Genomic DNA, 26,638 nt, shown 5'->3' with positions numbered 1-26,638 from the left:
ATGAAAAAGGCAAAGAGTAACTAGGGTAATCCTTAAAAAAAAAAAAAAAAAAAGACCAAAGTTGGAGAGCTTATACTGTTAGATTTCAAAACTCATTACAAAACTATAGTAATTAAGAAAGTGTGGTATAGGTAGAAGGCAGAACAAAATGAAACAGAAAAAGGAATCCAGAAACAGTCACGTAAATTCAGTTACTCAACTTATGACAAAGTTAACACTGTACTGCAATAGGGGAGAGGGTGATCATTTCAGTGAACATTACTTAGTTAATTAGATATCCATCTGGAAAAAAATGGATCTCAATTTCTGCTTCATACCATATAAAAAAGTCAAGTCCAAGTAGATTATAGATTTAAATGTGAAAAGTAAAACAATAAAATCTTTTTAGGTTAACACAGGGAGTATCTTTATGACCTTGATATAGATAATAACTTTTTAAGATTTTATTTATTTATTTGACAGTGAGAGAGAGAGCACAAGTAGGCAGAGCGGCAGGCAGAGGAAGAAGGAGAAGCAGGCTCTCCACTGAGCAGAGAGAGCTCAATGTGGGGCTTCATCCTAGGACTCTGGGATCATTACCAGAGCTGAAGGCAGACACTTAACTGACTGAGCCACCCAGGTGCCCTGATAATAATTTCTTAACCAGGAAATAGAAAGCTCTTTTCCTAAAGGAAAAGATAAATAAGTTGGATTTCATTAAAAAACACTATTTAAAAAGTAATAAGTCACAGAATGGGAAAAGAGAATTGCAATTAATTGCAGTACATCTAATCACCAGAGGACTTGTATACAGGATGGATAAGAAAAATGGTGATGCCTGGGTGGCTTGGTCGGTTAAGCATCTGCCTTTGGCTCAGGTCACGGTCCCCGGGTCCTGAGATCAAATCCCGCATTGGGCTCCCTGCTCAGCGGGGAGCTTGGTTCTCCCTTTCCATCTGCCTCTCCCCCTACTGGTGCTCGTTCTTCCTCTCTGTCTTTCTGACAAATAAATAAATAAAATCTTCTATAAAAAGAAAAGCACCTACAAAGTAATAAGTAAAAAACAGACAACCCGCTACAAAAATAAGCAAAAGACTTGAGTAGGCACTTCACAGAAAGGGATCTCCAAGCGGCCAATATATGTATCACTGGGAAGATGGAATTTAAAACCACACTGAGATGCCATTACACACCCATCAGAATGTTTGGCTTTTTTTTTTTTTTTTTAAATATTTTATTTATTCATTTGACACAGAGAGATCACAAGTAGGCAGAGAGGCAGGCAGAGAGAGAGAGAGGAGGAAGCAGGCTCCCCGCGGAGCAGAGAACCCGATGTGGGACTTGATCCCAGGACCCTGAGATCATGACCTGAGCCGAAGGCAGCAGCTTAACCCACTGAGCCACCCAGGCGCCCAGAATGTTTGGCTTTTAAAAGGCTGTCTGTACTGAGTGTTGATGAGGATGTAGAACCACAGGAAATTTCATAGACTGCTGAAGGGAGTGCGAACCAGTTCAGCTGCTGGCTATGCCTGCTGGGCAGTACTGTGTGTAGTAGGGTTGGACCTGTATGTTCTTTGTGACACAGCAGCTCTACTCCCAGGCACATATTCAAGAAAAGTATGTACATGTCCATGAATGTTCATCGCAGCATTACTCATAATAGCCAAAAGCTTGAAACAGCACCACTGTTTATCAACAACAATGGCTTAATAAACTGTGTTTTATTCGTATATTGGAATACAAACAATGAAATTTCAGCAACTGTAGCTCTCTGTAACACCCAAAATACATACTGATGGTGTCCTTTGTGTAACATTCAAAGCAGGGAAAGCTAACCTATGGTGGTAGAACTCAGGATAGTGGTTACCTTAGGGGAAGAGGGAGTAGTGACCAGGAGACCACAGCTGGGGAGGGGGCTGCTTCCAAGATGAAAATAATTAATTTACTCTTCTGGTCTCCTGGGTGGTAGTTACATGTTTGCTGTGCTCACTTTGGGGGAAAAAAGTCATTAAACTGTACATTTGGTTAGTGTACCTTTCTATATGTGTGGTAACTTCAGTCAAAAAAGGAAAACTCAACACAAAACAGACCAGAAAGAATTATGCTGTGAAGCTAGAAGTGTTTATTCCTATGTGATCTGCGTTACTTTGAGTGACATGTATATTTTTTGTGCATATTTTGCTTTTGTAATTATAGGGAACATCCTTATTTATAAATATCAAAACCTTGACTCTTATTGGAAAATTGATAGGACTTGTAACTTTCATGGAATCCAAAATTATAGGACCCCGGAAGGCCATCAAATGTCATTTCCTTTCTTCCCTAACTAGGCTCTAAAAAGTACCTTGGGATTTCCACTGATTCGGTTTGAGGACGCCGTAATTAATCTGGATCCATTCACTCGGGTACATCCCTATGAGACCAAGGAGTTCATCATCAATGATATCCTCAAACACTTCCAGGAGGTGAGCTTTGGAAAAATACTTAGTGGCTGGAGCATAAGCAGAATGTTTGTTTTGGTGGTTTGGGAATTTTGGTTACTAAGGCATTTCTACTAAGAGCCCAGTTAAACATTTGCTGTGTTAGGGGTCAGGTCACAGCCCGTGAAGCCCATACACATTCTGAAAATCCTGAAACAGTGTATTTGATTTATGAGCTGTTCGTCTTGTCCCTCACAGAGCTAGTCTCAGGGGCTTCCACCAGATTAGTCACAAGTCTTAAGGGTTCAATTGATGCTTTAATGATAACACAAAATACTCTGACCTCTCTATTGACTGGGCATGGGCCTACTTTCAACAACCCCCTCAGTGTTCTTGGAGAGCCTATGAGATCTTGCCCTAGAGTTGAACTTCCAAATTTTCGTATCAAGTTGGATATTTTCCATTTTGTATTTAATCCAGACTCTTGGATAAAGAGAGAAGTCCAAGATCATATCAAATAGATTAACTGTCAAAGTTAAAATATATTCTGTTCCTGCTTCCTTTCCTCACCCCTCCCGCCCACCCCCTCCTTTCCTTCTTTGCTCCCTTCCTCAACTTTCTTAATTGCTGGTATTTCCATTCAACTGTGAGGACAATGACGTAGCAGATAGCCCTGGAATCAGTGGAGGGTTGCTCATGCCCTCATTACGCACCGTCCCCTCTGCCGATTACGAGGGGAACTACGACTCCACTCTCTTCCCTCATTTTCCTTCTAGAACTCTCCTCCTGCTGCTGAGTTCCCTATTTGTAGGAACAACGGGGAGTGTGATGTATATGCTAATAATATTTGTGAAGGGTCTTTCCTGTTTAGTCTTAACTATTTATTCTTTGGAATGGCTTTGAGGCGCATTTCTGAGTACTGAGAGTCGTCTCTGGGGTGCAGGCATGGGGAGAGCTCGGGTGGAGCTCGTGGAAGGTTGGGAGCTGGCCGTTGATGAGAATTAAGAGGTCGTTGGGGGTGATGATGTGAATGGAGGAGGAGACAGATGTCTAGCCTTTTTGCTCGGGACATTCTGCCCGCAAGCTTCAGCAGGTGCTGTTTTCATCTCCTCTGTCTGCCCCATTTCACAGGAACTCCTCAGCCAGGCAGCTCGGATCTTGGGATCTGTGGACTTTCTCGGCAATCCCATGGGGCTGTTGAATGATGTTTCTGAAGGGGTGACTGGACTGATAAAATACGGAAATGTCGGGGGCCTCATCAGAAATGTCACACACGGCGTATCAAACTCAGCTGCCAAGGTAAGGAAAGAAAGGTGAAATCCATTGTTGCTGACCTCAGGAGTGTTCACGTCCCCGAGATTCTGTCGTAGCCGTGAGGCTGTGAGGAGTTACATACGTGGGCTTGGCTTCATTACCCACCCGCCGCTCTGTGCACCTGGCGTCAGGTCCGCTGAGTCCCCCACGGTCATGTCATCTTCCTTGTGTCCGCCACTGCCGCCTCTCCCAGGCTTCAGTTGTCCCCTCCCTGGGTCACTGCACTAGCCCCCCCGACCCACTGGACTCCACGGCGGCCAGCACGATGCCGCTAGAGTGAACTCACTTTGTATAAACCTAGAATTTGGCTGTGCTCTTCTCCTGCCTAAAATCTACCAGTTCTTTCCCACAGCTTACAGGAGAGAGCCCAAACTGAAAATAGGCTTCTAGAGCAGCGGAAGGAAGGACAGTGGTGTAATTCTCTCGGGTCCTGCTGTCTGGTTGGCTTTTTTGTTCATTGGCCTCTTGTTCGGTGGACATCTTGTTATTCCGCAATTTATTTTTTGGCAGGAGCTCACTGTGTGAAGCTGGGAAAGGCGAAGGTAATTGGAGGGGAGCTGTCGCTATTTGACAGCGTGCGGAAGGCCTCTCCTTCCCTCCGCGCTGTGTCAGTTCCGCAGACTTGCCTCCTAGAGATTGACCTTCTGGAGAAGGGAGTGCTCTGAGAAAGCACTTGTGCTCTCTGCGTCTTTCTGGGCCCGTGTGGCAGGGACGAGCTCGCATACCTGCACCGTGGGCCGTGCAGCGAGCAGCCGGCTCCAGCGAACAGAGGGTTTAATGGTGCCACGCAGGGGGTCATCGTGAAGGGCCGGTGAGAACGCGGGCTGGGCGGCACGTCTGTACTGCTCGGCGATCCTGGTAACGGCATGTGAAAGCTGGGGACTTACTCCTGTCTTCCAGACTTTTCTAGAGAGGATAGCTCTTCAGTCAAGTCAGGTAACACTCAACAGTGTGCTGTTTGCCTTGTGGTTCAAAACAGGCAGCAGAGAGGCAGGAGAGACTAAGTCATGGTCGTGCAACAGACTCGGCTTCAGAGTCCGAGTGAGCGCGCACGCTTTGGCCTCGAATCACAGCTTGTGCAGACCTGGGACCTTCACCCCGACGGCCACAAAAAGCATCAAGCCGTGGCCCAGGTTGCCCTGGGTCCTTTCAGCTCCTCAACTTGGTATAAACAGGGGCACTTAAATATTCAGTTGTAAATGCCCAGCTGCGACGTTTTATTCAATTTGATGAAATTCTTATTAACATAGAGAAGCCTCCTCAGTTTTATAATTACTTTCTTGGTTTTTGTACCCGTGGGCTTTGCTTTTGGGGGAAGAAATGCACTTACGGTTTACTGAGAGACCCTCTTCAATGTGGAATTGAAACGCATCGCCCTCACAGGCTCATTGTAAGGATAAAATGAGAGAGCATGTCCTGAAAACTGAAAAATAGAGGCTGGACAAAGAAACAGGTTGTCACTATGACTCTTAGACACTCAGACGTTAGCCACCAGGGAGCCATCAGTGCCCCTGAAATGAAAGCCACCCTGTTCAGTCTATGGAGGAGGAGGGTGTCAGGCCTAGAGTGTGGGAGAATCAAACTCCCTCTGGGCCAGTTTGGCTGTTAGGGACCCTCTGTCATTGTTAACCTTTTTGACGAGAATGAAGAGGTTGGGTACATGCCTGTGGCCTCTGCTCGGGTGAGACCGTGTGCAGGTTTCTCTGTGACATGCTGGTGGAAAGTGTTGGCCCTTTCTTTATTTTCCCTCATTCATGGAAGTCTCATGTATTTCTTGGTTCTTCTGCTTCCCCTGGAAAATGGTTTCTGAAACCTGAGGGTCCGCACAAGAAGAGAACTTACATAGAAAAAGAGCAGAATGCTCCTTATGCCAAGCCTCACCCCCAAATATATGTGAAGGTTGGGGTGACCCTGATAAGGCATTTTATTGGCTATCAGGCTTTATATTGTCATTGGATTTGTTGGGACACCTGGTTGGCTCAGTTAGTTAAGCCGCTGCCTTCAGCTCAGGTCATGATCCCAGGGTCCTGGCATCGAGTCCTGCATGCGACTCCTTGCTCAGGGGGAGCCTGCTTCTCTCTCTGCCTCTGCCTGCCACTTTGCCTGCTTGTGCTCTCTCTCTCTCTCTGACAAATAAATAAATAAAATCTATATTGTCACTGGATTTGCACAGGGGACTGCCTTCCAGGGTCCAGGGCCTCTTGAATGGCAACCATGGTCTCCGTGTGGTTGGGGTCCTTCTTCGTATAATTCTTTTGCCTTTAGTAAGCTAATCAGTGCTGGCATCAGAGGGTGCTAGTCAGAGAAATTGCTGGGTAAATTTATTTGGATACCAAGAACCCTGGGTGTGTTTAAAAAATAAAAAAAATTAGTCCATATATCTAAGATGAGAAAGCAAGGAAACTGAACATTACCATTTCTTGTTGGAAATAGTATCTCCAGAAGCCAGGTCTGTCAACTAAATACCCACTCAGGTCACCTGTGATTCTGTATGTTTGTAGTTTGGTTGAAGATCTCCATTTTCTTGAAGTTTTGTGGGTTGAAAGCCATCAGACCTTTAGTTTTGCTTTGGGGGCATGTTTTGTTTGCTTTGGGGCTTACACGAGAGGAGTTGCAGGAAGTGCAAATGACCACAATAATCAACTGGTGGCCTGTGGGAAGCATTTCTTTAACAAGTGCCTGGGTTCTCATGATTAAAGGAAAGGGCCGGAAGACAAAACTGCATCTCCCCAATCAAGCCCACCAGCCAGCCCCACTGGGCTACAAAGACCAAAGGGCTTTAGCCTTGGTTCATCACGCTCCGAGTGGAGTGGAGAAGCTCCATAAACCTCTTGAAAATAATTAGAAATATTGTGTGTCTGTGTATTTTCCTGGAGCAAGAATCTCAAGTTTTTATTGGCTTATGAAAAAGGATTACCGCTCCCCGAGATCATCCGGCACTTTTGCAGACATAGGCTTGCGCGTTGAGGGGGAGCGTAGGGCCTGCCGTTAGGGATACCTGGGTTCTAACCCTATGCCTGCCTTTAAATAATCTTTTTTTCTGTTAATCTTGAGGGTGTGTGTGTGTGTGTGTGTGTGTGTGTGTTTTAACCTATGAAAAGAGGATGCTGATCTCTTCCTCCCTCCCCACCTTGGTCCCATTGACCTGAAGAACAAACGAGATAAGGTATGTGAAAGGGAATTTATTCAGTCTGGTAAGAAGGTAATGGATCTGCAGGTCTTCCTTGTCTCTGGATAGATGGTTTGAATTATTCACAGCAGATTTTTTATTTCCGGTCCATCATATCCACTTCTGGAATTCTTTGTTACAGTTTTAACTGTTATTTAATTTATTTAATATTCACCTCAAAAAAATAGGACTGGAAAATAGTCTGTGCCCTTTGTCCCCTTTATTTCTCTAAGCTCTTTCTTCTCATTGTCCAACCCCCAGAAATCTGCTTATGGATTCCGAATCTAAGGCAGCGATATGACTTAGGGATTGGCCACCAAGCTGTGAGCCTCTGTCCTGTGACTCCCTTGCCTAGATCTTGGCAAAAGGACTCGAAGCCTTCAAGTAGAACCTCAAAGATCTGATCCCCTTCCAAAGGCCATGACAAGACGATTGCTGCCAGACTCCTTTCCAGGAATAGGATTTATTTAAGAAAAGCATAGCATTTCAAATTCCAGAAACACGTTGGAGGGACAGGTTTCTTTCTGTGGCATGAACTCCAAAGAGCATCCTTTGGCCTCGTCAGGTGTCACACGAGTATCTGTAAGACCGTCTCTTTTGAGGCCAAAGAACCGAGGAGAGGCCCATTGCCTCAATTCCCTCTCTTCTGTGGATTCTAATTTTCTTCTGTCTGTGATTATTGTGTAATATTTTCATATACTTACAGAAAAATTTCATAATTATTCTGAAACAAAAAAAGGGTTTTTTTGGTTTTCAGAGAATTTCAGAAGTCAACCATAGAACAAATGATTCCGTTCTCTTCCCTAGCCCTGTAGAAGCTCAGTGTTTGCTCGGAACAGCTGCTGTTCAGTCTTCCCTCAGGAAGCCCAGAGCTCCGTGATTTCTTCCAGCAAAGAGCAGGAACACTTCTGATCGTCACTAAGGGAACCCCTGCTCTGTTCTGTCTCGCTTTCCATCCCTGCACTTGTGTGTTTTATCAAGGCACTGTGGGATACTTTGGATCATGGGTACCTTTTTGATCTCAGGCATCTTTTGACATAGGTTTACAAATTCAAGTATTTTCATAACTTTCTCTTATTGATGGTATTTTCATCAAAATCATTAGATACTAGAATTCATGGTTCGGTACTCACTGTGTCTTTATTTTGCTGGTGACCTCTGCGTTTGTGTGGTGGGCTCGTTTCTTTTCTCTCTTGCTTTATGGCATTTGTTTCTACCCAGCCTAGATTTCCCAGCTCAAATCCTGCAGATCTAAATTTTTGCCAAGGAGTTGGGGGTTTTCTGTTGGTTTTTGGTTAATACATCTTATTCTGTGTCATTTTCATCATTGTTTTATTGTTTTAAATCAGGTCAGATTGTTACGAATTAGGTAAAGGCCTAATAGTTTTACATTTTTCCTTCGTGCAAAAGGCATTAGTGGGGAAAATGATGGAGGAACAGGTTGAAACACCCTGCTTCGTTTTGGAACCCATACTAATTTATTAACATTCATTGACCGCCTTCTATTTGTCAGGCCTGAGATGGAACGCACAAATATGTACGTTAACCATTGTCCTTCAAATCAGGACACAGAATCTTAGAGAGTTTCGTAATTTTTTCAAGGTCACACAACTAGAAATGACAGGGATGGATTTGGAACCAAGTTTAGCTAAATCTAAAGGCCTTGTGTTTTTTCCCTATAAGATGTTTTTCCTTGGTGTCTGTGAGGCTTTTTTTCAAGCACTGTAGAGAATATAAAGAATTAGTTACTGCTGACTTTCCACCAGAAGCTTATTTGCTATCTGACATCACTTTCTTAGCTGGTAAGGAGGCTGCCATCAGATCATCTGTGTCACAAAGGAGGCCCTTCGGAAGTGGTGGCGGTCATGGTCGTTTTCGTATTAGATCGGTCGTGACCATCACCATCTCTTTGTGGGTAGTAAGAACCTGGGAGATTGCAAACATGGTTTTCCTGGTGTGGTATCATTTCGTCATCAGCATAACCTGCTTGGCAGACAGGATGGACAGGATTAGCCCTTTATAGAAGTGAAGACTCAGAGGCCCAGCGAGAGAAGGTGACTTGCCCAGGGTCAATTGGGTAACTATGGGGCTAGGACTTTTGAGATCTTACTAATGGCTTGATGTGTTCTAGACATGCTTCTCTATATTAAAAAAATTAAAACAACAAGAAAAACAAAAACAAGAAGCCCTGCCCAGTCTTTGAATGAACTTTGATAGCTTCTAGGAAAACCACCTGAAGGTAAATACAAGCAAGTTACACGAGAGAGAGAGGATGAAAGAGAGATAGGAGCCTGTTTGGATAGTTCAGTGGAAAACTTAGCTAGGACTTTAGGTAATATTTTATTCCAGTTCTTTGGTCTCTGTTCGGGGTACAGTGTGTGGGGGAGCCACTTGCCTTCCAAGAGAACATTCACTGGCCCTTCGTGCCCAGGAGACCAGATCTGGGGCACAGCGGTGATCCAGTGGACAGTGATTTCCATGTCCCTGCACCCGGAGACCCTCAGCCAGCCTCTGCCATCAGCCAGTCTCCTGTTGTATATACTGGGATTTTGTGAGGGCAGAGGGGTCCATCTGCCTTTTGTTTAAGAAACAGCATTTGTTTGTGTTTGTTTTGTGGGCAGTGGATTTATACGGCTCAAACCAGACTGAGAGCACTGTTTATTCAAGGCAGAAGTTTTATCTTTGCACAAAAGAATGTACTGAGTGCCTGCCTGCATGGATTCTGAAGGGGAAAAGGCAATTTATGACTTGTATCTGTTTTTGTCATTATGTATGACTGGTTCATTTTATAGTTGAGCTGATTATCCTCATAATAGCTTTTCCATGTACCTATAAGCACGTAATAGGTGAATGCCTTCTTGTAAGTGTTGCGGTCTTAGTGTATTTAAGTTGGCACAAAACTTTAAGTTAAATGAAATTCAATTCAGACAGCGCTGTATCCCTTAGAGAACGTAGAATTTTCTGTTTTCACAAAGACTTTGATCTAAATAAGTCACCCAAGGGATTTCTTTTCCAGCCAAGAGGAGGTGTCTTCAAGTTGTTGTATATAGAGAAATGACTCAAATTCTTGGCAACAGAGTTTTCGTTTTATTTTCCTCTGATAACCTGGAATGCGAAAATGATTCCTTTGGTCTGAGCTCTTTTTGGTTGGAGGCAAATTTTAGATGCTGAACGACCCATACGTGATCTCTCCTAACATGATCAGATCTCATTTATCTATGGGAATTGGAAGTATGTTGGGTGGCGTGATAATTCCATGAGTGACCAGAGTCCCCAGGTATCCCGACTGCTCCACTTAGCAGCCTTGCTCGCAAAAGCACTCAGGGAATAGGGTCCGGCTGCCCCCTCTTTTCACCCTAAGCAGGCAGTTCAGTAGCCAGAAGCAGCGGGGAGATGATGCTACAGTTAAAATTCTGTTTTTGAAACCGAGAGACTGGAGAAGCTCACATTTGTCTTGACGCCCTAATCGTAGTTCAGTTAGGAATCACGGCCTTAAGTTATCTTCTTAGACTTGAGCATCTCGTATTTCAGAGGAATCCACTCTGTCTTCCAAAACTGCAGTCTATGTGGTGGAAAAGCATGCTCAGTTGCTAAATTGAAAAGGCAGGAAATATTTGTGTCCCCCAAAGAATAGTGGTTTTCTACCCCAGTGTAAACATGGTGAGTAAAAGAATAATGTGTTCAAGCTTTCTTGGGTTGACTGGTTCCCCCGGAGATGTGGGGGTGCCTCTCTCGTCTGCATTTCAGTATGATTCATACCAGGATCTGCCCTTTCCTGCAGAGGTGAGGACCAGAACCCATGTTGATAAACACATGAAGGACAAATCGAATTCTGATTCTTGGCAAGGAGAGGTCAGAATACTCACTCTGTTTGGAAGGTCTTTTCTGTTTTCCTTTCCTTCTTTCTCCCTTAAAATTGTTATCTCCAGAAGGCTCCCTCCATCTCAAAGGAAAGCTGACTGCCAGTGTTTTCTTCGGGGAAGGTGGGGACTGCTTGGTCAGTATCATCCTGAAAGATCAGAGGGGGACGTGGGTAACATAGCCTGCCTTTACTGAGCGAGCAGCTCCCGCACGTCACGTGTGGGACTGTGTCATCTAATTGTCACATGCACCCTGTAAGGAGGGAGGGGCTCTCTCTCGTACAGATGAGAAGAGCGAGACCACAATGGTCAGTGACCTTGATTAATGCTTAATAATGAGTTGAGCACTGGGGGCCCAGATATTTTCCCGCCCACGGTGCAGCTTCACACATAAAATCCTCTGCTCAACCCAGACCGTGGAGAAGCTAGAACGCAAGTCGCTGGAAACGAAGTCATTTAGGAGTGAAGCTCAAACACTTTTTTGTTCCTTTTCTGCTTCAACCCTGTGTGTTGGTGCTCGCCATTTCCCAGCTGCGATCCCTAGGCTTTCGCAATTAGTCTTCCCTATCTGGGGATCCCTAACTTCTGTAAGAGGCCTGAAATGGGAGAAAAGGACTAAAAGAGTTTTCTTTATCTAAACAGAAACTGTATGGACTCAAAGGCTTTTGAGTAAGCTGACTGTGCTCTCTCGCACCCCAACGTGCTTGACCCCAGATTGACTCAGATGCGCGCCCCAGAGGGTGTGTGTGGCCCTTGGGCCTGGCCGCTGTCCTGGCTGGGGGACAGGCCGGCACTTCGGGCTGCCTCCCGTGTGCCCCTGTAGCAGTCTTTCCCTAAATGCGTGGGAAATGCTCATTTCCGTCTCCTGAACCCTGCTGCTTATGGCATTTCTAAGCCACGAGAATGTCATTTTAAAGCAGAAGATTTGATTTTTAGCATGGAGGACATGAAAGGGGGGAGAGTGGTGCTTTTCCCTGGAAATTGAAGGCAGAACAGAAACTCATTTTCTTTCCTACTCCTGTCTTTTCTCGCCTACCCTTTGTCTCTGGACAGTTGTCCAGATTTTTTTTTTTTTTTAAGATTTTATTTATTTGACAGAGAGATCACAAGCAGGCAGAGAGGCAGACAGAGAGAGAGGAGGAAGCAGGCCCCCTGCTGAGCAGAGAGCCCGATGCGGGGCTCGATCCCAGGACCCTGAGATCATGACCTGAGCCGAAGGCAGTGGCTTAACCCACTGAGCCACCCAGGCGCCCCTAGTTGTCCAGATTTTGTAGAGATTCTATCTCTGGGTTCTGCGAGCAGCTGGGCTTTTCTGGGGCTTGGTGATACCATCTCTTGAGTCAGGAAGCCCACCTGAGAAGGCCGGGGGCAGTGTCTTGTCCCTGAGAGCAGTGGGGTTGATTCTGCTGCTGTTCCATAGTGTGCTTCTTGGAAGAAAGCAGAAGTAAGATTAACTTAGGAGTTAAGCCTTCCTTGCTGGGATAATAATACTACTGCTTTATCTTTATTTTGATTTTTAGTTGTTGATGAATCATTCATATACCTGTGACCTTTCTATAAGCCTGAAACCAGACCGACAATATTATTATCACCACCATGAAGAAACTGAGGCCCATGGAAATAAGTTAAGTCACTCAGGATGGGTCAGAAAGAAAGTAATAGAGCTTTGGACTTTTTCCTTGGTCTCCTGAATTCTAGAACACTGCTGGACAGGACTTCTTGAATCTTTCCTGATAGTATAGAAAGTGACACGGACTCCGTATTAGACGTGGGTTTTCTGCCATCAGTGTTGTCTGTGAGCCTTGGGAAGCAGGGCCCCCACCCACCTACCCACAGAGAATGCAGGTGGAGAAAAATGTATCTTTCCCTTCTAGAGGCTTCTTGAATCGTTCATTAACTGTGATGCTGTTGGTGTGAGACATCTGGGAATCTTGCGTGTGGGAGCGCACAAACAGAATGTGTGGTGAGAACAATTCTAGGACCAGAGTTTTATGGTGATGTGGGGGCTGGTGGGGTGAACAATTTAAGCTTATGTCAGGACATTACATTAAGTAATTTCTGCAGTGTTGGAGGCGAGGAGAAATTCCCTGTGAGAGACCATGAAAGAAAAAGAAGGTTCTTTCAGAAGGGGTAAGGGTCTAGCTTTTTCCTTGGCTTTCTTCATAGCCAAATGATGACCTACCTATCCAGGCTTCTTTTTATCAGCTACTCATTAATGTATTCAGAATCAGTGATTGTTGTCCTGTTTTCGATATTGAAGTCATTACAAAGACAGTTGGCAACAGTGTCTGCCCTTTATGAATTTATGATCAAGTAGGAATGATAAGCAATATATATTCAGACTTTGTATTGATGGTTTTAATTTCAAATTTCAGGCCTAACTCTTTAGAGAGGCTCAGCATGTCCCCAAGTGGTGACTCAGGAGCACGGTTAGTCAGTGAATAATAGAGTCTCACCACACCTACCTCAAACAGGCAGATAGGAAAGATGGCTTCCCCTTTTCTTTGCTAGTAAATGCCAGTGAGGAAACCTTCCCATGCCATTTCTTCTTTGTTTTTTGTTTTGTTTTGGTTTTTTTCAAGATTGATTGATTGATGTGAGAGAGAGCTCGCAGATAGGGTTAGGGGATAGGAGAGGGAGAGCCAGAGGGAGAGAAGCTGGACTCCCCCACTGAGTGCGGAGCCCTTCCCGGAGCTCGATCCCAGGACCCTGAGATCGTGACCTGAGCTGAAATCCAAGAGTCGGGCGCTCAACCGACTATGCCACCCAGGCAGTGCCGCCTCCCCCAATGCCTGTCTAAGAACAAGGAAGTTTCCTAGTTTGGCACAGGAGGACGGTGGAGATAAACTCCAAAACCAGGAGCCAAACTGGGGAGTCCAGGAAAGAGTGAAGAGAAATTGAGAGAAAGCTGGCTGTCCAGGTCACTTCCTATGGCCCTAGTCACGCTCGCTCCCCGCCCACCTTTGCACTTCTGCTTCTAATTTCACCTCTTTGGAATGCCCTCCTCCGTGTCTCTGGCAAAATGGCCCCAAGTTTGTAAGGTCCACTGCAAATACCCTGACAGATTGTCCCCACTCTGCATCCCAAGGGCACTCTGTGTTTCCATTCAGGTGGGGACCACGTTTGCCCTTGGAAAATAATAGCCATGTATGCACGTGTCTCACACGTCCCCTCAGCAAACATTTATCATTGTCAGGGGCTAGGTGCTGGAGAGTGAGATTTTCAAAAATCTGGTTTTTTGAGGGCTAGGGAGCAGGTAAGGCAGACAAGTAACTAATCATAATGTCGAGAGAATGGCTGTTTCACCTGGGGTCTGCACAAATATTGGCATTTCCATGAGGCCGTGCTCTGGGGGCTGAGGGGCAGGAACACTGTATCCTGTTGTTGAGATGAGCTTGAGCACCTGTGAGGCAATTGTCTGCGTTCCTGTGTGTCCGCAAGACTTAAAGCCCCCGAAATGCAAAAGATCTTATCTGTCATTGGTTTTTGTTTTTTGTTTTGGGGGTTTTTTTTGCCCAATTCCCCTGTGACAGCTGTGAATATTTGTCACAGGCGAACTGAAGAGATCCAGGCTGTGTCCCCGGGTGCTCTCCTCTCTCTGGAGTCGTCCACCAGCATGTTCACGTGGTGTGCGTTTAGCACACGGTCACCAACTAAGTGACATTCCTACTGGAGTTTTTGTATCATTGAAGTATTTTAGGGCTTTTAAGTTTATGTATGACTTTCTTCCTAAACACTTCCAAAGCTGACTGAGATCCAGAATCGTGCTCCATGGATAGAAACACTGAGAGGAAAAGGCTGCTGACTTCCGGGGTCCCCTCTCCCCTCCCCATCACTCAGGGTCTAAGACATCGGCCAGGATTGGAGGAGGCCAGGCTCTCATTATAGGAGCAGCCCAGGCTCTGCTGAAGGTATCAGGAAGCCTTGGGAAACAGTTATGGGGGGGAAGGAAGGGGGAAACCCTGTCCCTCTTAATCTAATGAATTAAAATAATATTTATGGGAAATATCTGTTTGCTTTATTAGAGGAAGATGTTTAAGTAAACATTTCCTGCAAGCCACTGAATTTATACAACGCATTGGTTTGGAAGCAATGGCTTTCAGGGTTTTCACTGAAATGAAAATTAAGCAGAACGTGATTCCAAACAGCCCATTGTTTCAGCTTTGTTGCCTTTGAATGTTTCAAAGCAGGATATTATGGCCAGCGGGATTATATTTTCTTCATTCGTAACTTGAAAATTGGCAGGAATGATGCCAAAGTTCTAACAGAAGAGCTACTAATAGCTCCTTGTACTCCTATAGAAATGTAACCTTTGTAGCATTCTCTTGTTATTATTTGATCTTCACAAACTTAGATGTTAAAGAGCATTATTTGCACTTGACAAAAGAAGAAATTGAATCACAACAAAGGTAACTGACTCCTGGGAGACTGGCAAGGGGCTTCCAGAGGAGGACAGGACCCTTGGGCGCCAGGCCCTTTCCCTCAGATCCTAGAAAGCACCATTCCCCCTCAGGAATTAAAGCCCATCTGTGAGGTGAGTGAACCCTGCACCGTGGGGCCAGCCCAGCAGGTGTGACGACTGCTTCCCTTTAAGCGGTGGGAGAGTCCGTTAAAAACATGTCAAGGGTTTTGCCAAAACCATGCAGTTGGTGCTGGTGCCCGGGCCTCACAGCTGTCAGCCCACCGCTGGTCCCAGCCGGACTGTCCTCCCAGCGGAGGGCTGGAGGGGCTCCTGGACTCGGGGAGGCTGCTGTGGACTAGCCCGACGGCGTGCGTGCCTCCAGTCACAGCCCCACGGAGAAGCACAGCCGGACCCCACCGGCCTGCTACCTGCTCGTGTCTGGCCGCATCAGTAGGGAGAGTCTGTAGAATTGCTACGGTACAAACCAAAAAATCAGCAAGACAAATCGAGGCGCCTCAAAGAACAAGGTACATAGAGAGAGGAAAATTCTTGGGACTGAGCACAAGGGAGGATTTGCCGCTGGTTTCTCTTTGAAACATAAAACATGATAGTGAACCAGTGCCTAATTTGGGTTTGACCAAGAAAAAAAAAAGCTCTGTGAGAAGACACATTTTAGTGATACTTCATATGGTACCTTCACTCTCTTACCTCTCCCCTTCCGCAGAACGCCAGCTTATATTTTTCATGGGAGAGGTCTCGAACCTACAACTCTTGTCACTCTTCCCAGCTGAGCATCCCAAAGCTAGCTCTTCCCAGGCTCCAGCCCGAAACAGAACCTCTGATACATTCAGAGGTGCTCCGGGAACACAGATCTGGGAAAGAATTTGCAGGTCAGCTTTTCACCCTTTCACATTACAGATGGAGAAACTGACACTCAGTAAGTTTCTCACAGCCAGTTAGTCGCCGGGCCACCTCTACCACTCAGGCCTTCGTGGCTACAAGTCTGGTACTGTCTTTGAGATGGGAGTTGCCAGCTTGTGAGGCCCACTTCTCAACCTTCTAGAAGTGAAGGAGAAAGTAGTGGGCCCAGGGCCCTGAAAGTTGGGTACACTTTCTCAGCATTCTCCGGGCCGAGTTGGTCTGTTTGTACATCTGTCTCCGCCTTTGATTGAGTTCCTTGAGGACAAGAGACTAAGTCCTGTTCGTCTTGGTATTTTTAACCCCAAGCGCACCCATGATGCACGGTATGCAGAAAGCCCTCGGGGGCTTGTTGAGCCCAACCAGTCTGTTTTGTGTAAAGGTCAGCCTGCCAGGAGCAGGAGGGAAGTACAGCTCCTTTGAAGGGCCTGGGATCACTGGGCCTTCAGCAGCGTCTCATCCAACCAGCAAACGCAGGCAGAATCGCACCTCACCTGCAATCAAAACAAGACCTCCCCCTCCCACAAAACACATATAGGGAGCCCCCCCACACACACTGCACTGTTAGGTTCAGGGAGCACCGGGTGAGATGAGGGGACAGAAAACTTGGCTGGGTACGTACGTGGTCTTTGGTTGATGGCACAATTAATGCAACTTCGTCAGTTACAGTGGATTTCTTGATTTCTCTAGATGTTCATATGTTTATCTGCATGTCGTTCATTACGATTGTTGTCACTGGGCTCCTTCTAAAGTCTGTGTGAGTTAGGAGAGAGGGAGGGGAAAGAAAAGAGGGAAAGGGAACCTTCTGTACAGATTCTGACCAAGTGAAGAAAACAGCGGCTTGCTGTTCCTCTCCCGGAACACCGCAAATAGGACTGTGTGCAGTCACCTGGTGCCCAGCAAGCCTGAAAGAACTCGATTATGAGAACACTTTGATCTGAACGTGTGCCTTTTCTAATCCTCCTTCCACGGGGGACTAACTGCTGCCCCTTGCTGCCGGGAACAAAAGGTCTTCAGACCTGAGCCCGTGGGTGCTGGGGAGTTCATGCATTGCCTTCTGCACAGCCTGGTCACCCTCCCCTCTCCCGGTGGCATGTGGACAAGGGAACAAGTGAGTTGGGGAGGCGGTTGGGGAGGGTGGAGGAGGGCCTGGATGCCCCCTCTGCTGGCTTGGTGGTGGGGTTGCCTGTCACTGAGCTGTCACTGTCCTAACCAAAGTAACCAAACCAAACCTGAAGCTGTCCCTCTTTGCCTTTTTACTTTACTCTGGAACACTTTAACAAAACAGCGGACCAAATGGTGACTGAGTCCTGACCCTTCTCCAGGCCACATGTAATCACCCTCTTTCTGTCTCAAAATCTTCATCTGGGGCCAAGCCCTCAGTCCCACAGTAGAGCTCCTCCACTTGCTTGCCAGAGCAAGATTGCAAAGAGTTAACACTTTTGCTTTTTCGGAAAGTTATCTGTGAAGAGTATTAGTTGTTTAATAAAGCGTGCCTGCCCTCCCGATGAACCCGCCAGTGACTCTGCAGCTGGGGTCATCCCAAGTTCACGCGGTGGACTTTTGACTGCCTTCTGTGTCTGTGAAAACAGTCGGCAGCTCCTGCGGGGATCATTCATTCAGGCCTGTAACACAAAACTGTTGCCAATGGGCACCTGCTGGGCGGCTTCCCAGGAGGGCTGGGAGGGGGATACCAAAGTCATCAGGCATCTGCCGAGATAAGAGCAACGGGGGGTCTGCTGGGAGCCCGCTCACCGGGCTGCACTTAGAGCCCACTGCCCGGCCAGCAGGCTGGTGTCACAGTCTATCAGGGAGCCTGGGCAGGATAGGATGTGAGCTAATTAAAGGCCTTTTACAAAGAGGAGTAGAGTGTGTGTGTGTGTGTGTGCACGCGCGCGCGTGTGTGTATGTGTGTGTAGGAGAGTTGTGGGGGGCAGGTCTGAAGTGCATTCCCCAAATTTCTAGCACATTCTTTATTCCTCTCTTTTATCCCTCAAAACAGAAGAAAACAAATTAAGAGTCTGAACATTTGGTTATTAGTAAGCTCAAATCATCATCGGTTCTGCCTGATACTCTCAGTTTTAGATGCTATTTTTATGGAATTAACGTAGACCAGCAAAGACAGATTTTCCACGTTTTCCCAGGAGACATCCTGTTCTTGAAATATGGTAGGCAGACTGCTTGAATTTTGCCCTTCCCCCCACCCCGTTTGACACATCTGGGCCCCAAAGTTCCTTCTTGGAACGACATGCTCTAGGCTTTCCCATGTGCTTGGAAAAGCCCATTGCTGGCTGTAGGGGGCGCTGCTGGGAGGGTGAGTCTGCTAGTGCCCAGGGAGTGCAGACAGCAGGCTTGCTGAGGTGGTTGCCCCATGGTGTGTGTGGGGGGTGCCATGTGGGGTTAGCCGCAGGGCCTTGAGCACGCCACGAGAAGTGCCAGCACATAATGCATTTTACAGTCAAACTGACTTAAGAAAAAGTCACCTGAAAACGTTTGATTTACTTGCTCTTTTGCTTGTTTATTTCGCTTGTATATCCCCGTCCCAGCAGTAAACTAACCTAGTTAGGGATCCAGGTGCTTTGAAGTCTGCTCATATTTTCTTCCTGGGCCTGGTAATGATACATTTCCTGAAAGCAGTTTTGTTCCCCTACAGCCTCAAGCCTTCATTGTATCATTTCTGATAGAGTTCTCCATAAGCTTGGCTGTGTCAAAGAAACATTTAGATCAGTCTTGTACTACATGGTAACAATCCTAGGAAATTCCAATCAAAAGCCAACCGCCTGCTTCCTTCGTTTCTGGCCTGCTAGTGTAGCTGGCTTTGTCTGTGTTCTGATAAGGAGTAACCACAATGTTAATTTTGTATTTCCTTGCCTTTGTCTCACTTAATCTGCTCCCAAAGCTGACTGTCCAGGAGGCTTGTTCACGGTCACGTGACTCGCGAGGGAGCTAGCCACAGACGAGTAATTAGCCTGACCGCGGGCAGTGTGTTGGCTTGTTCATACTGGGAGTGCTTGAAATGTTGGTTACACTTCTCTTTTCCTCAGTATCGCCATATGGAAAACCCAGGAAAGATGCCATTCCGATGACACAGTGGAAGGGAATTTTGAACCCGAGCTAGTATCCAAATGGATCGCTTGAAAAATGTGACTGGCTAATATTTACTGCTGCTTCCCTAAGTGCCAGGTGCCCTTCTGAGTCCTCACATGAACTGACTTGTTTAATCCTCACAATGACCCTGTGAAGTGTTAGTCCCAGTTTATACACAAGGACATAGAGGCTCAGAGAAATTAAGTAACCTGCCCACGGCCGTGAGGAGAGCCAGGGCAATAGCTCAGTCAGGTTCTGTGGCTCAGAGCCTGCGTTCTTGGCCCTGCCCCGTGCAAAAGTCATGCCCTGTCTAGTGGTCTTCGTTCTTGGACCCTTCTGCGGTATGAGATCTGCAGGAATTAAGCTCGTGAAGCTGCATGCTCAAGGCGGGGCAGAGAATTTGAGTCACAGTAGAAAGTCCTTTCCTGGAGTGCCCTTTGTTGTGTCATTAGCTCTTCTGTAGGCGCGACACCACCCAAGCCTGAGCATGTGGTCGCCAACCAGGCAAGGCTGGGACCCGGTCCCAGATGGCTTGTGAAGGCATTTCACCTTCATCCTAACCCCACAAGGAGAACTGACTGATTTGAAAGTTATAACATAATCTGACGTTAATAAATCTATTATTTATTGCATCTAAACAAGATGTTCACAGCAAAAAACACCAGGTTCCATCCCAGTCACAGAGGAAACAAACAGGAATAGAAGTTCTTCCGCGCTCAGGGTCACAGCCCAGCACAGGTGAAGGTCCTGTGAACAAATGCATACAAGAAGGGGCGCCTGGGTGGCTCAGTGGGTTAAGCCTCTGCCTTCAGCTCAGGTCATGATCCCAGGGTCCTGGGATCAAGCCCCGCATCGGGCTTTCGGCTCGGCAGGGAGCTTGCTTCCTCCTCTCTCTCTCTGCCTGCCTCTCTGCCTGCTTGTGATCTTTGTCTGTCAAATTAATAGAGTCTTTAAAAAAAAAAGAAAGAAAGAAATATTCTGAGTGCTAGGACAGAAGTCTGTGTGGGTCCAGGAGGTGCTAAAGGAGGGGACAGACCTTTCAACCCAGGGCAGGGAATGCCTGCACAGAAGATGAGATGCTTGTGGTGAATCTTGAAGTCCAAGGAGATGTGGGCCATGTGGACAAGACGTGGGGGGAGGGGCCCCAAAGGGCCCACAGGAGCAACCAAACATGGGGACTCAGGGACGTGGAGCAGTGGCACTCGGGCGGCAGGCTGCTGGGGCAGGAAAGTGTGCTGCCCTGTCAGCTGGCCTCGTTAGGGGAAGACCAAGACCGGCGCGCGGTTCCCTCTCCCTTTGTTTCCTTCCTCTCTCCCCGCACCCGGCATCAGGGAGTCCCGGAGAGAGGCCTAATGGAATTTTTCACTTTCCTGCCTAGTGTGGTTGCCATGATTTGCCCAGAATCTGCATATATAAAACGGTAACTATTCATGTTTTACAAGTATTTTCATGTATGTGGGTAGAACAGGAACAGCTTTCACAGAGGGGCCAACAATCAACAGCCCCCACCTCCCCTGGAAAAAACAAACCTAACTTCTTTTTTGTGTAATTAGAGCCAAAACCAAATCATGGCTTGTTCAGAGCAGGTAAATGCAAATCTGGCCGAAGTGTCCTTTCTGGCCAGAGTGACTCCTTTCAGTACTAAGGCACAGGCTGCCTTCGGCATTTCTAGTTAACCTGATAATTGCATCTAGACAGAGCAGAAAGTCACCCTGCCCAAAGCCCAGAGCAAACACACTCCAAGTCCTTGTTCCGGAAAGCATTTAGGCCTCCCCTACAACAGCCGGACTAGAAAGGTGGGAAGAGAGGCTGTGGGCTTGTGCTTCGGCGCACTCTGCTTTCCTGCAGAATTTGGAGCTCAACAGATGCAGAGCCACGATTGGGAGAAGTTAATTTATCTGACCCCATTTCATCAGTCCATAACACTGTTTCACCATGTTCTTTAGGCCTGGCTAACCTAGACACGACCTAAATTTGAGAGGAGCGCGCACATTCTGGGCTAGAATGTGTTTTGTGCCCTTTCTACCCTCAGCCCTCTCCTGCCTCATCCACCCAGGCAGTAGATTTTTCTCTGGAAATTCCTTCTTTTCCGTTTCCACTCACGGCTCGTAACAGTGTCCCAAAAGTGTCCGCTTGTGTTTGGAATCTTAGTTTTTCATGTACGTATTCAGAGGACGTTTATCTCGAGGTAGTCACGACTGCTGTCTCGCTGGCAGGATGCGGGCTGAGGCTACGTAGGACCCCGGGTGATTTCTTGGAACTCGAGCCTCACACTTGAGATTGCGGTGCAGCCTGACATCTGCCCCAGCTGTTGGTGAGAGGATTGCGTCCTCTGACTCACGAGACGGAGCATAGGTTGGGCCACGGGACGCGTGGTCAGGAAAGGTTCCTTGAGTGGTAAAACCTGGCTGATGTCCGTTGGGAGTAGGCTCTCCGGGTCCTCGCCCCCCAGCACCTCAGTCCGTGCTCTGTGGTTGCCTCGCCACCCCTGTCACTCGGTCATCCTGAACTGGAGCATCTGCCATTGCCACTTGCATCCTGGACTCAGGAGACTTGAGTCGCTCGTACAGGAGCTGGAGATGTTCGCCCAGCACAGAAAACTTGCTGTCTCTTTACATTCTTGGTGCATTCTCAGCACACAGTTTATTCCTCTTTTCTGTGGATCCTTCCCAGCTCGGGGAGGAAAACGTGGTTCTGCACTCACTGACCATGTGGAGGTTGGCCTCTCGTCTGCTCACCTCTGACAGATGAATGAGGAGGCGGAGGTGTTGCGTCTTCATGGAAGTTCATCCACAGCGGGGTGTTCGCACAGTAGAGCCGAGTGCGGAGTGTCCTCTCGTTGGCCTTTTCCCTCCACGGACACTTCTAGCTTCGGCGTGGCCTGCCCATGCCCTCTGGGACGCCTGCGCCGTGAGTCTGCACTGAAAGTGCTTTTTGGGTTTTTTTGTTTGTTTATTTATTTATTTGATAGAGATCACAAGTAGGCAGAGGCAGGCAGAGAGAGAGAGAGAGAGAGGAGGAAGCAGGCTCCCTGCTGAGCCGAGAGCCCTATGCGGGGCTCGATTCCAGGACTCTGAGATCGTGACCTGAGCTGAAGGCAGAGGCTTAACCCACTGAGCCACCCAGGTGCCCCTGCACTGAAAGTTTTAAGCGTAAAGAAGAACTAAGACTTGACCATTTCCTGCGTGCTGGGCACTTTCTGCCAGGTCTCCTTTCTCCCTCCTCCCAGCTGCTCAGATTCTGTGTTGGAGTCGTTCTCCGCTCCTGTCACACCGCATCTCAAGTGCATCCACCAGCCGGGTTGGCCAGACCGCAGCCCCCCGGAACTCCTGGGGATCACCCCTGGCCCGGCTCATGAGAGCCGCCTTCCGCCTCCACCCCGCCTCCCTGCCTCCCCCTCCTCCCATCTGTCCTTAGGACAGCAGCGGGAGCGACCGTATCTGTCAGAAGGTAGCTCAGGTGGTGGTGTTCCTCATCTCAGCCCCCTCCAAGGGCTTCCCCTTCCATGCTGCACAGAAAATTTAAATCTGTACCGCGGTTTGTTAGGTATATGCGGCCCGCCCCGAACTTCACCGACCTCACCTCGTCCCTCTCACTGCTCTCCAGCTCGCTCAGCCCATCCTGCGACCTCCCTGCTGTTTTTCGACTGTCTGCCTCCGAGCAGGGGCCTCAGGATCTTTGCACTCGCCATTGTCTCTCCCCGGAAGGTTCTCTAACCTCGTGGTTTTCACCTGCCTGTTCTTTGTCCAAAGGCTGCTTTGTCGGTGAGGCTCCTCCCGGCGCGCCCTCCTCCACCTGAACTCGCACCGCCTCCTCCGACACCGTCGCACATCCTCCTTCCCGGCTCCATTGTCCACCTCACATACACGATCACTTCCCTTTTCTTTATATTATTTCCTGTGCCATGAGCGGGTAAGTCCTACCGGGGACAGAAAGTTTTGTCTGTTGCATTCACTGCTGTTTCACCAGGTCTCAGCTCCGCCAGGCCCGGCACCCGGTGGATGCTGAGTGAGTTGAGGAAGGAACAGAGGGGAGGAGGGAGGGGCAGACCGACTCTCGGAGTTAGGCATGATCTCAGGTTGTAGGTCGGACGCCGAATCTCCCAGAGGTTGCCCAGGGTCACACAGCCCATAAATGAAGCCGGAATTTGCACCCAAATGTGCTATTCCAGAGCTTCTTCTGATTTCCACATTACTGTGGGCATCTCTGCCTCACACGGTGACCCAAAATAGAGACTGAATTTGTGTGCACATGTGTAGTAATGTGAACACATTAAAATGCCTTAGAGAGGGGCACCTGGGTGGCTCAGTGGGTTAAAGCCTCTGCCTTCGGCTCAGGTCATGATCTCAGGGTCCTAGGATCGAGCCCCGCATAGGCCTCTCTGCTCGGCGGCGAGCCTGCTTCCTCCTCTCTCCCTCTTTGCCTGTCTCTCTGCCTGCTTGTGATCTCTGTCTGTCAAATAAATAAATAAAATCTTTTAAAAAATAAAATGCCTTAGAGAGAATACGTGGCCAGAATCTCTTAGTGTCCTCAGTCTCATCTGGGGCTTAATCTACAGAACAGACAAGTAAGTGCCAGCAGAGTCCTACCCCAGATGCCCCCCAACATCAGAAAATGGATTTAGCACATGCAGCTAAAAGATGGAGAAGCAGCACGTCTTTGCAAACACAGACTTCCCAGTCAAACCAGTGAAATCTTTTTGGTCACTGGTTCCCAGAGCTACTCCGGGTTCACCGGGAGCTCACTGGGGGGACCAACCCCCATCGGTTCCAGAGCTGGCACTGTTCTGGGCACATGCACATGGCGTACCAGGCTCTGTCCGTAGCACTGGGGATAACGAAGGTGAACAAGACAGGCACAGCGCTGGGCATGCCCTCAACAAGCTTCACTCCCCCTTGAACTTCAAAGAGCCACCGTTGCTGATTGCCTAGAATGGCTAGTTTTTAAAGGGACAGTCTCCCAGCTTCGCTTTCTCATCTTGTTCTCTGAAGTTCTGAAGTTCTTTTTCAGTCCATCGTGCACTCTTCTTTGGCTAACAGGAAGTTGTAGTGCTTGTCTGAAGATTAAGAAACATCCAAGGCAATGAATTCCTGTTCTCCTGTCTCCCCAGCCCTTTTGTAGACTTAACAGCAGTCATTATGGTTCAAGAATGCCCTGAGAGATCTCTTCTTGCCCATCTGCAAAGCCACAGGCACTCTGTGCAAAGAAATGATAACTGTTCTTTCCATCTTAGGGCATTTGCTCTGTCTTGTCTCTTGCCTTTGCCTTGGACTTGGGATGGTTTTGTTTTCTTCCCTAGATGCTGCCTGCTGGATATACTCTTCACCCGTAGCCCAGGACCAAGTGATGCCTGGGCTCACTCCCACTTACCTGGGAGGGGCGCTAAGAAATCAGTCATCGGCTGCTACTAAATTTGTTTCCCTCTGTGTCCAGCTATGTCAAAACTTACGGGTATCGAGGGATACATTCCATGTTTTGATCCCTGTCTTACACTGTTTGCTGTAGGTACATGCTTCCAGAACCTTCAGTTAACAGGAAAACAGGCAGTGGCAGCAGTAAGTTTAGAACCATCTTGTAAAGATACAGCCACCGACGGGCTGTATCTTTACAAGTCACAGAGGGAGTGACAGCTTGAATGGCAGGGAACATCAAGGAAGGCCTTTTTAAGATTGAGCAAATTTTATTCTATTTGTTCGTCTGAGAGGACGAGGCCAGGAGGATTGGAGATATGAGAGAAAAGAGGGTGGCTTGAGCAACATCGAAGACAAGGCCTTATGCGAGTGCAGAAGAAGGCTCTAGATTTGGCAAATACACCATTTATCTGATTTAAAATTACAGTCAGATAAAATTACATTTATCTGATTTAAAATCTGATTTAAAATTAAAATTATACCATTTATCTGATTTAAACTAGAGGACAGGAAAGACTTCGTTTCCCTGAGTAGAATCTATCATCTGTATGAAGGGACAGTGGGCCTAGCTCAGAAGAGCTGGAAAGGAATGCGGGGCGCATCTTTATTTGGCTCTTAAAGTGTTCCAGGCACCATCTTGGGTGGTTAGGGGTGCAAGCCCCGTTTCTGGACTTGAAGCTTCTGAGCACCGCGTGCTGCTGTGCTCCTGGCCCTGTGAGGAAACAGACGCTAAACCTACAGGTTTGCATGCAGGGAGAGGCCATGCAGGGCTTTGCAGAGGCATCTGGGAGAGCCAGGCTGCAGTTGGGAAGGCAGAGATTTGCAGACATTCATGCTGGAGAATGGAACAGTAAGAGTAGGAGGTGATATGGCTGTGTCCCCATAATTAACTTTCTGCCCACCTTTGTACTAGCCAGTTCCGGCTTGAATAACAAAAGCCTTTCTCCCTAAAGCCAACCAATGCCTTCTATCTAGTGTTCTCTGCTGAGGTAACCAGCAGTCATTTGGAAGTGTCCAATAGAAATAAAGTGTGAGCCACATAATTTATGTCATTTAAAATTTCTAGTAGTTGCATTAAAAGGGTAAAAGGAAACGGGCACCTGGGTGACTCTGTTGGTTGAGCTTCTGACTCCTGGTTTTGGCTCAGGTTATGTTCTCAGGGTCGAGTAATTGAGATGTTTTACGTTATTATTTTTCATCTTGTCTTTGGATTCCAGTATGTATTTTATATTTACAGTGTATTTTAATCCATACTAACCACATATTAAGTGCCCAGTAACCTCCCGTGGCACGTGGTCCCCTTAGTGGACATCGTGACGCCAAAGCAGGAGAGGAAGTTAGGGACATGCTATAAAAACCACTATCGTGTGTCTGGGATGACGAGTTTCAGGTCTCTGGGGCTAACTGGATTATCAGACCGTGCACGCTACCTCTCTTCACTACATTTAGCCTCTCATCCTTTTGCTAAGTGGTTCATTTCTAAGATTTCCCTTGTTCTCGGTGGTGGAAGGAAGGAGCTCATTGAATACAGAAATGACCTTTAGATGGTTAGCTTCTGACTCCATCATGGCAAGAAGTTTTCTACAAGATTCTAAGAAATAGCTGTCCAAGTTATCTTTAATTTTTTTCCCCCCTTAAGTTATTGGTTAGCTTCCTCTTTTCCTGCTTGCTCGCCAAAATTCAGAAAACATTCTGTTCATGATGTTTTGGAATATGGTGGTATTTCAGATACAAGCACGATTTTTATGAAGCGAATTCTTATTTTTAAAAATGAATTCTGCCTTTAGTCACATATTTAGAAAACAAGTGCCATAAACATTTTTTAAATTATGGAAGAGTTGACCAGTAGAGCATTTTATAGTGTATGGCCAGCTTAAAGGACAATCAGATGAATCCAGGGCCTACCATGTAGTTGAGATGGCAGAACGTAATAATAGAATATTACACGAGTAGAACGGAATATACTCGTACTTCTGAAGCCTCCCTGCTCACATTCCCTCTTTCCACCGTTGAGTTAAATGCATTGGGTTTTCTTCCTCATTCCAAGACTTGTTTTTTAGGCCTGAAACCTGCTAACC

At 47.2% G+C, this 26,638-nt stretch overlaps 1 protein-coding gene across 9 annotated transcripts in view; it reads left to right on the top strand.

The window, feature by feature from the left end:
• The window catches only part of VPS13D (vacuolar protein sorting 13 homolog D), a 252,982-nt gene that overhangs the window by 165,352 nt on the left and 60,992 nt on the right, over positions 1 to 26,638 (top strand). For all 9 annotated transcript variants that reach the window (XR_004276204.1, XR_004276203.1, XM_032302406.1 and 6 more), the window contains 2 exons: positions 2,310 to 2,444; positions 3,531 to 3,698. Coding sequence is in view for 7 of the 9 variants with exons in the window: in XM_032302406.1 (XP_032158297.1) it covers positions 2,310 to 2,444; positions 3,531 to 3,698 (303 nt within the window). In the remaining 2 variants the exon portion in view is untranslated. The remainder of the gene's footprint in view (positions 1 to 2,309; positions 2,445 to 3,530; positions 3,699 to 26,638) is intronic.

The sequence above is a fragment of the Mustela erminea genome, chromosome 10, assembly GCF_009829155.1.
Source record: "Mustela erminea isolate mMusErm1 chromosome 10, mMusErm1.Pri, whole genome shotgun sequence".
Lineage (NCBI taxonomy): Eukaryota > Metazoa > Chordata > Mammalia > Carnivora > Mustelidae > Mustela > Mustela erminea.
Note: the sequence above shows the minus strand (reverse complement) of the source record. Positions and strands in the feature narration are given on the sequence as shown.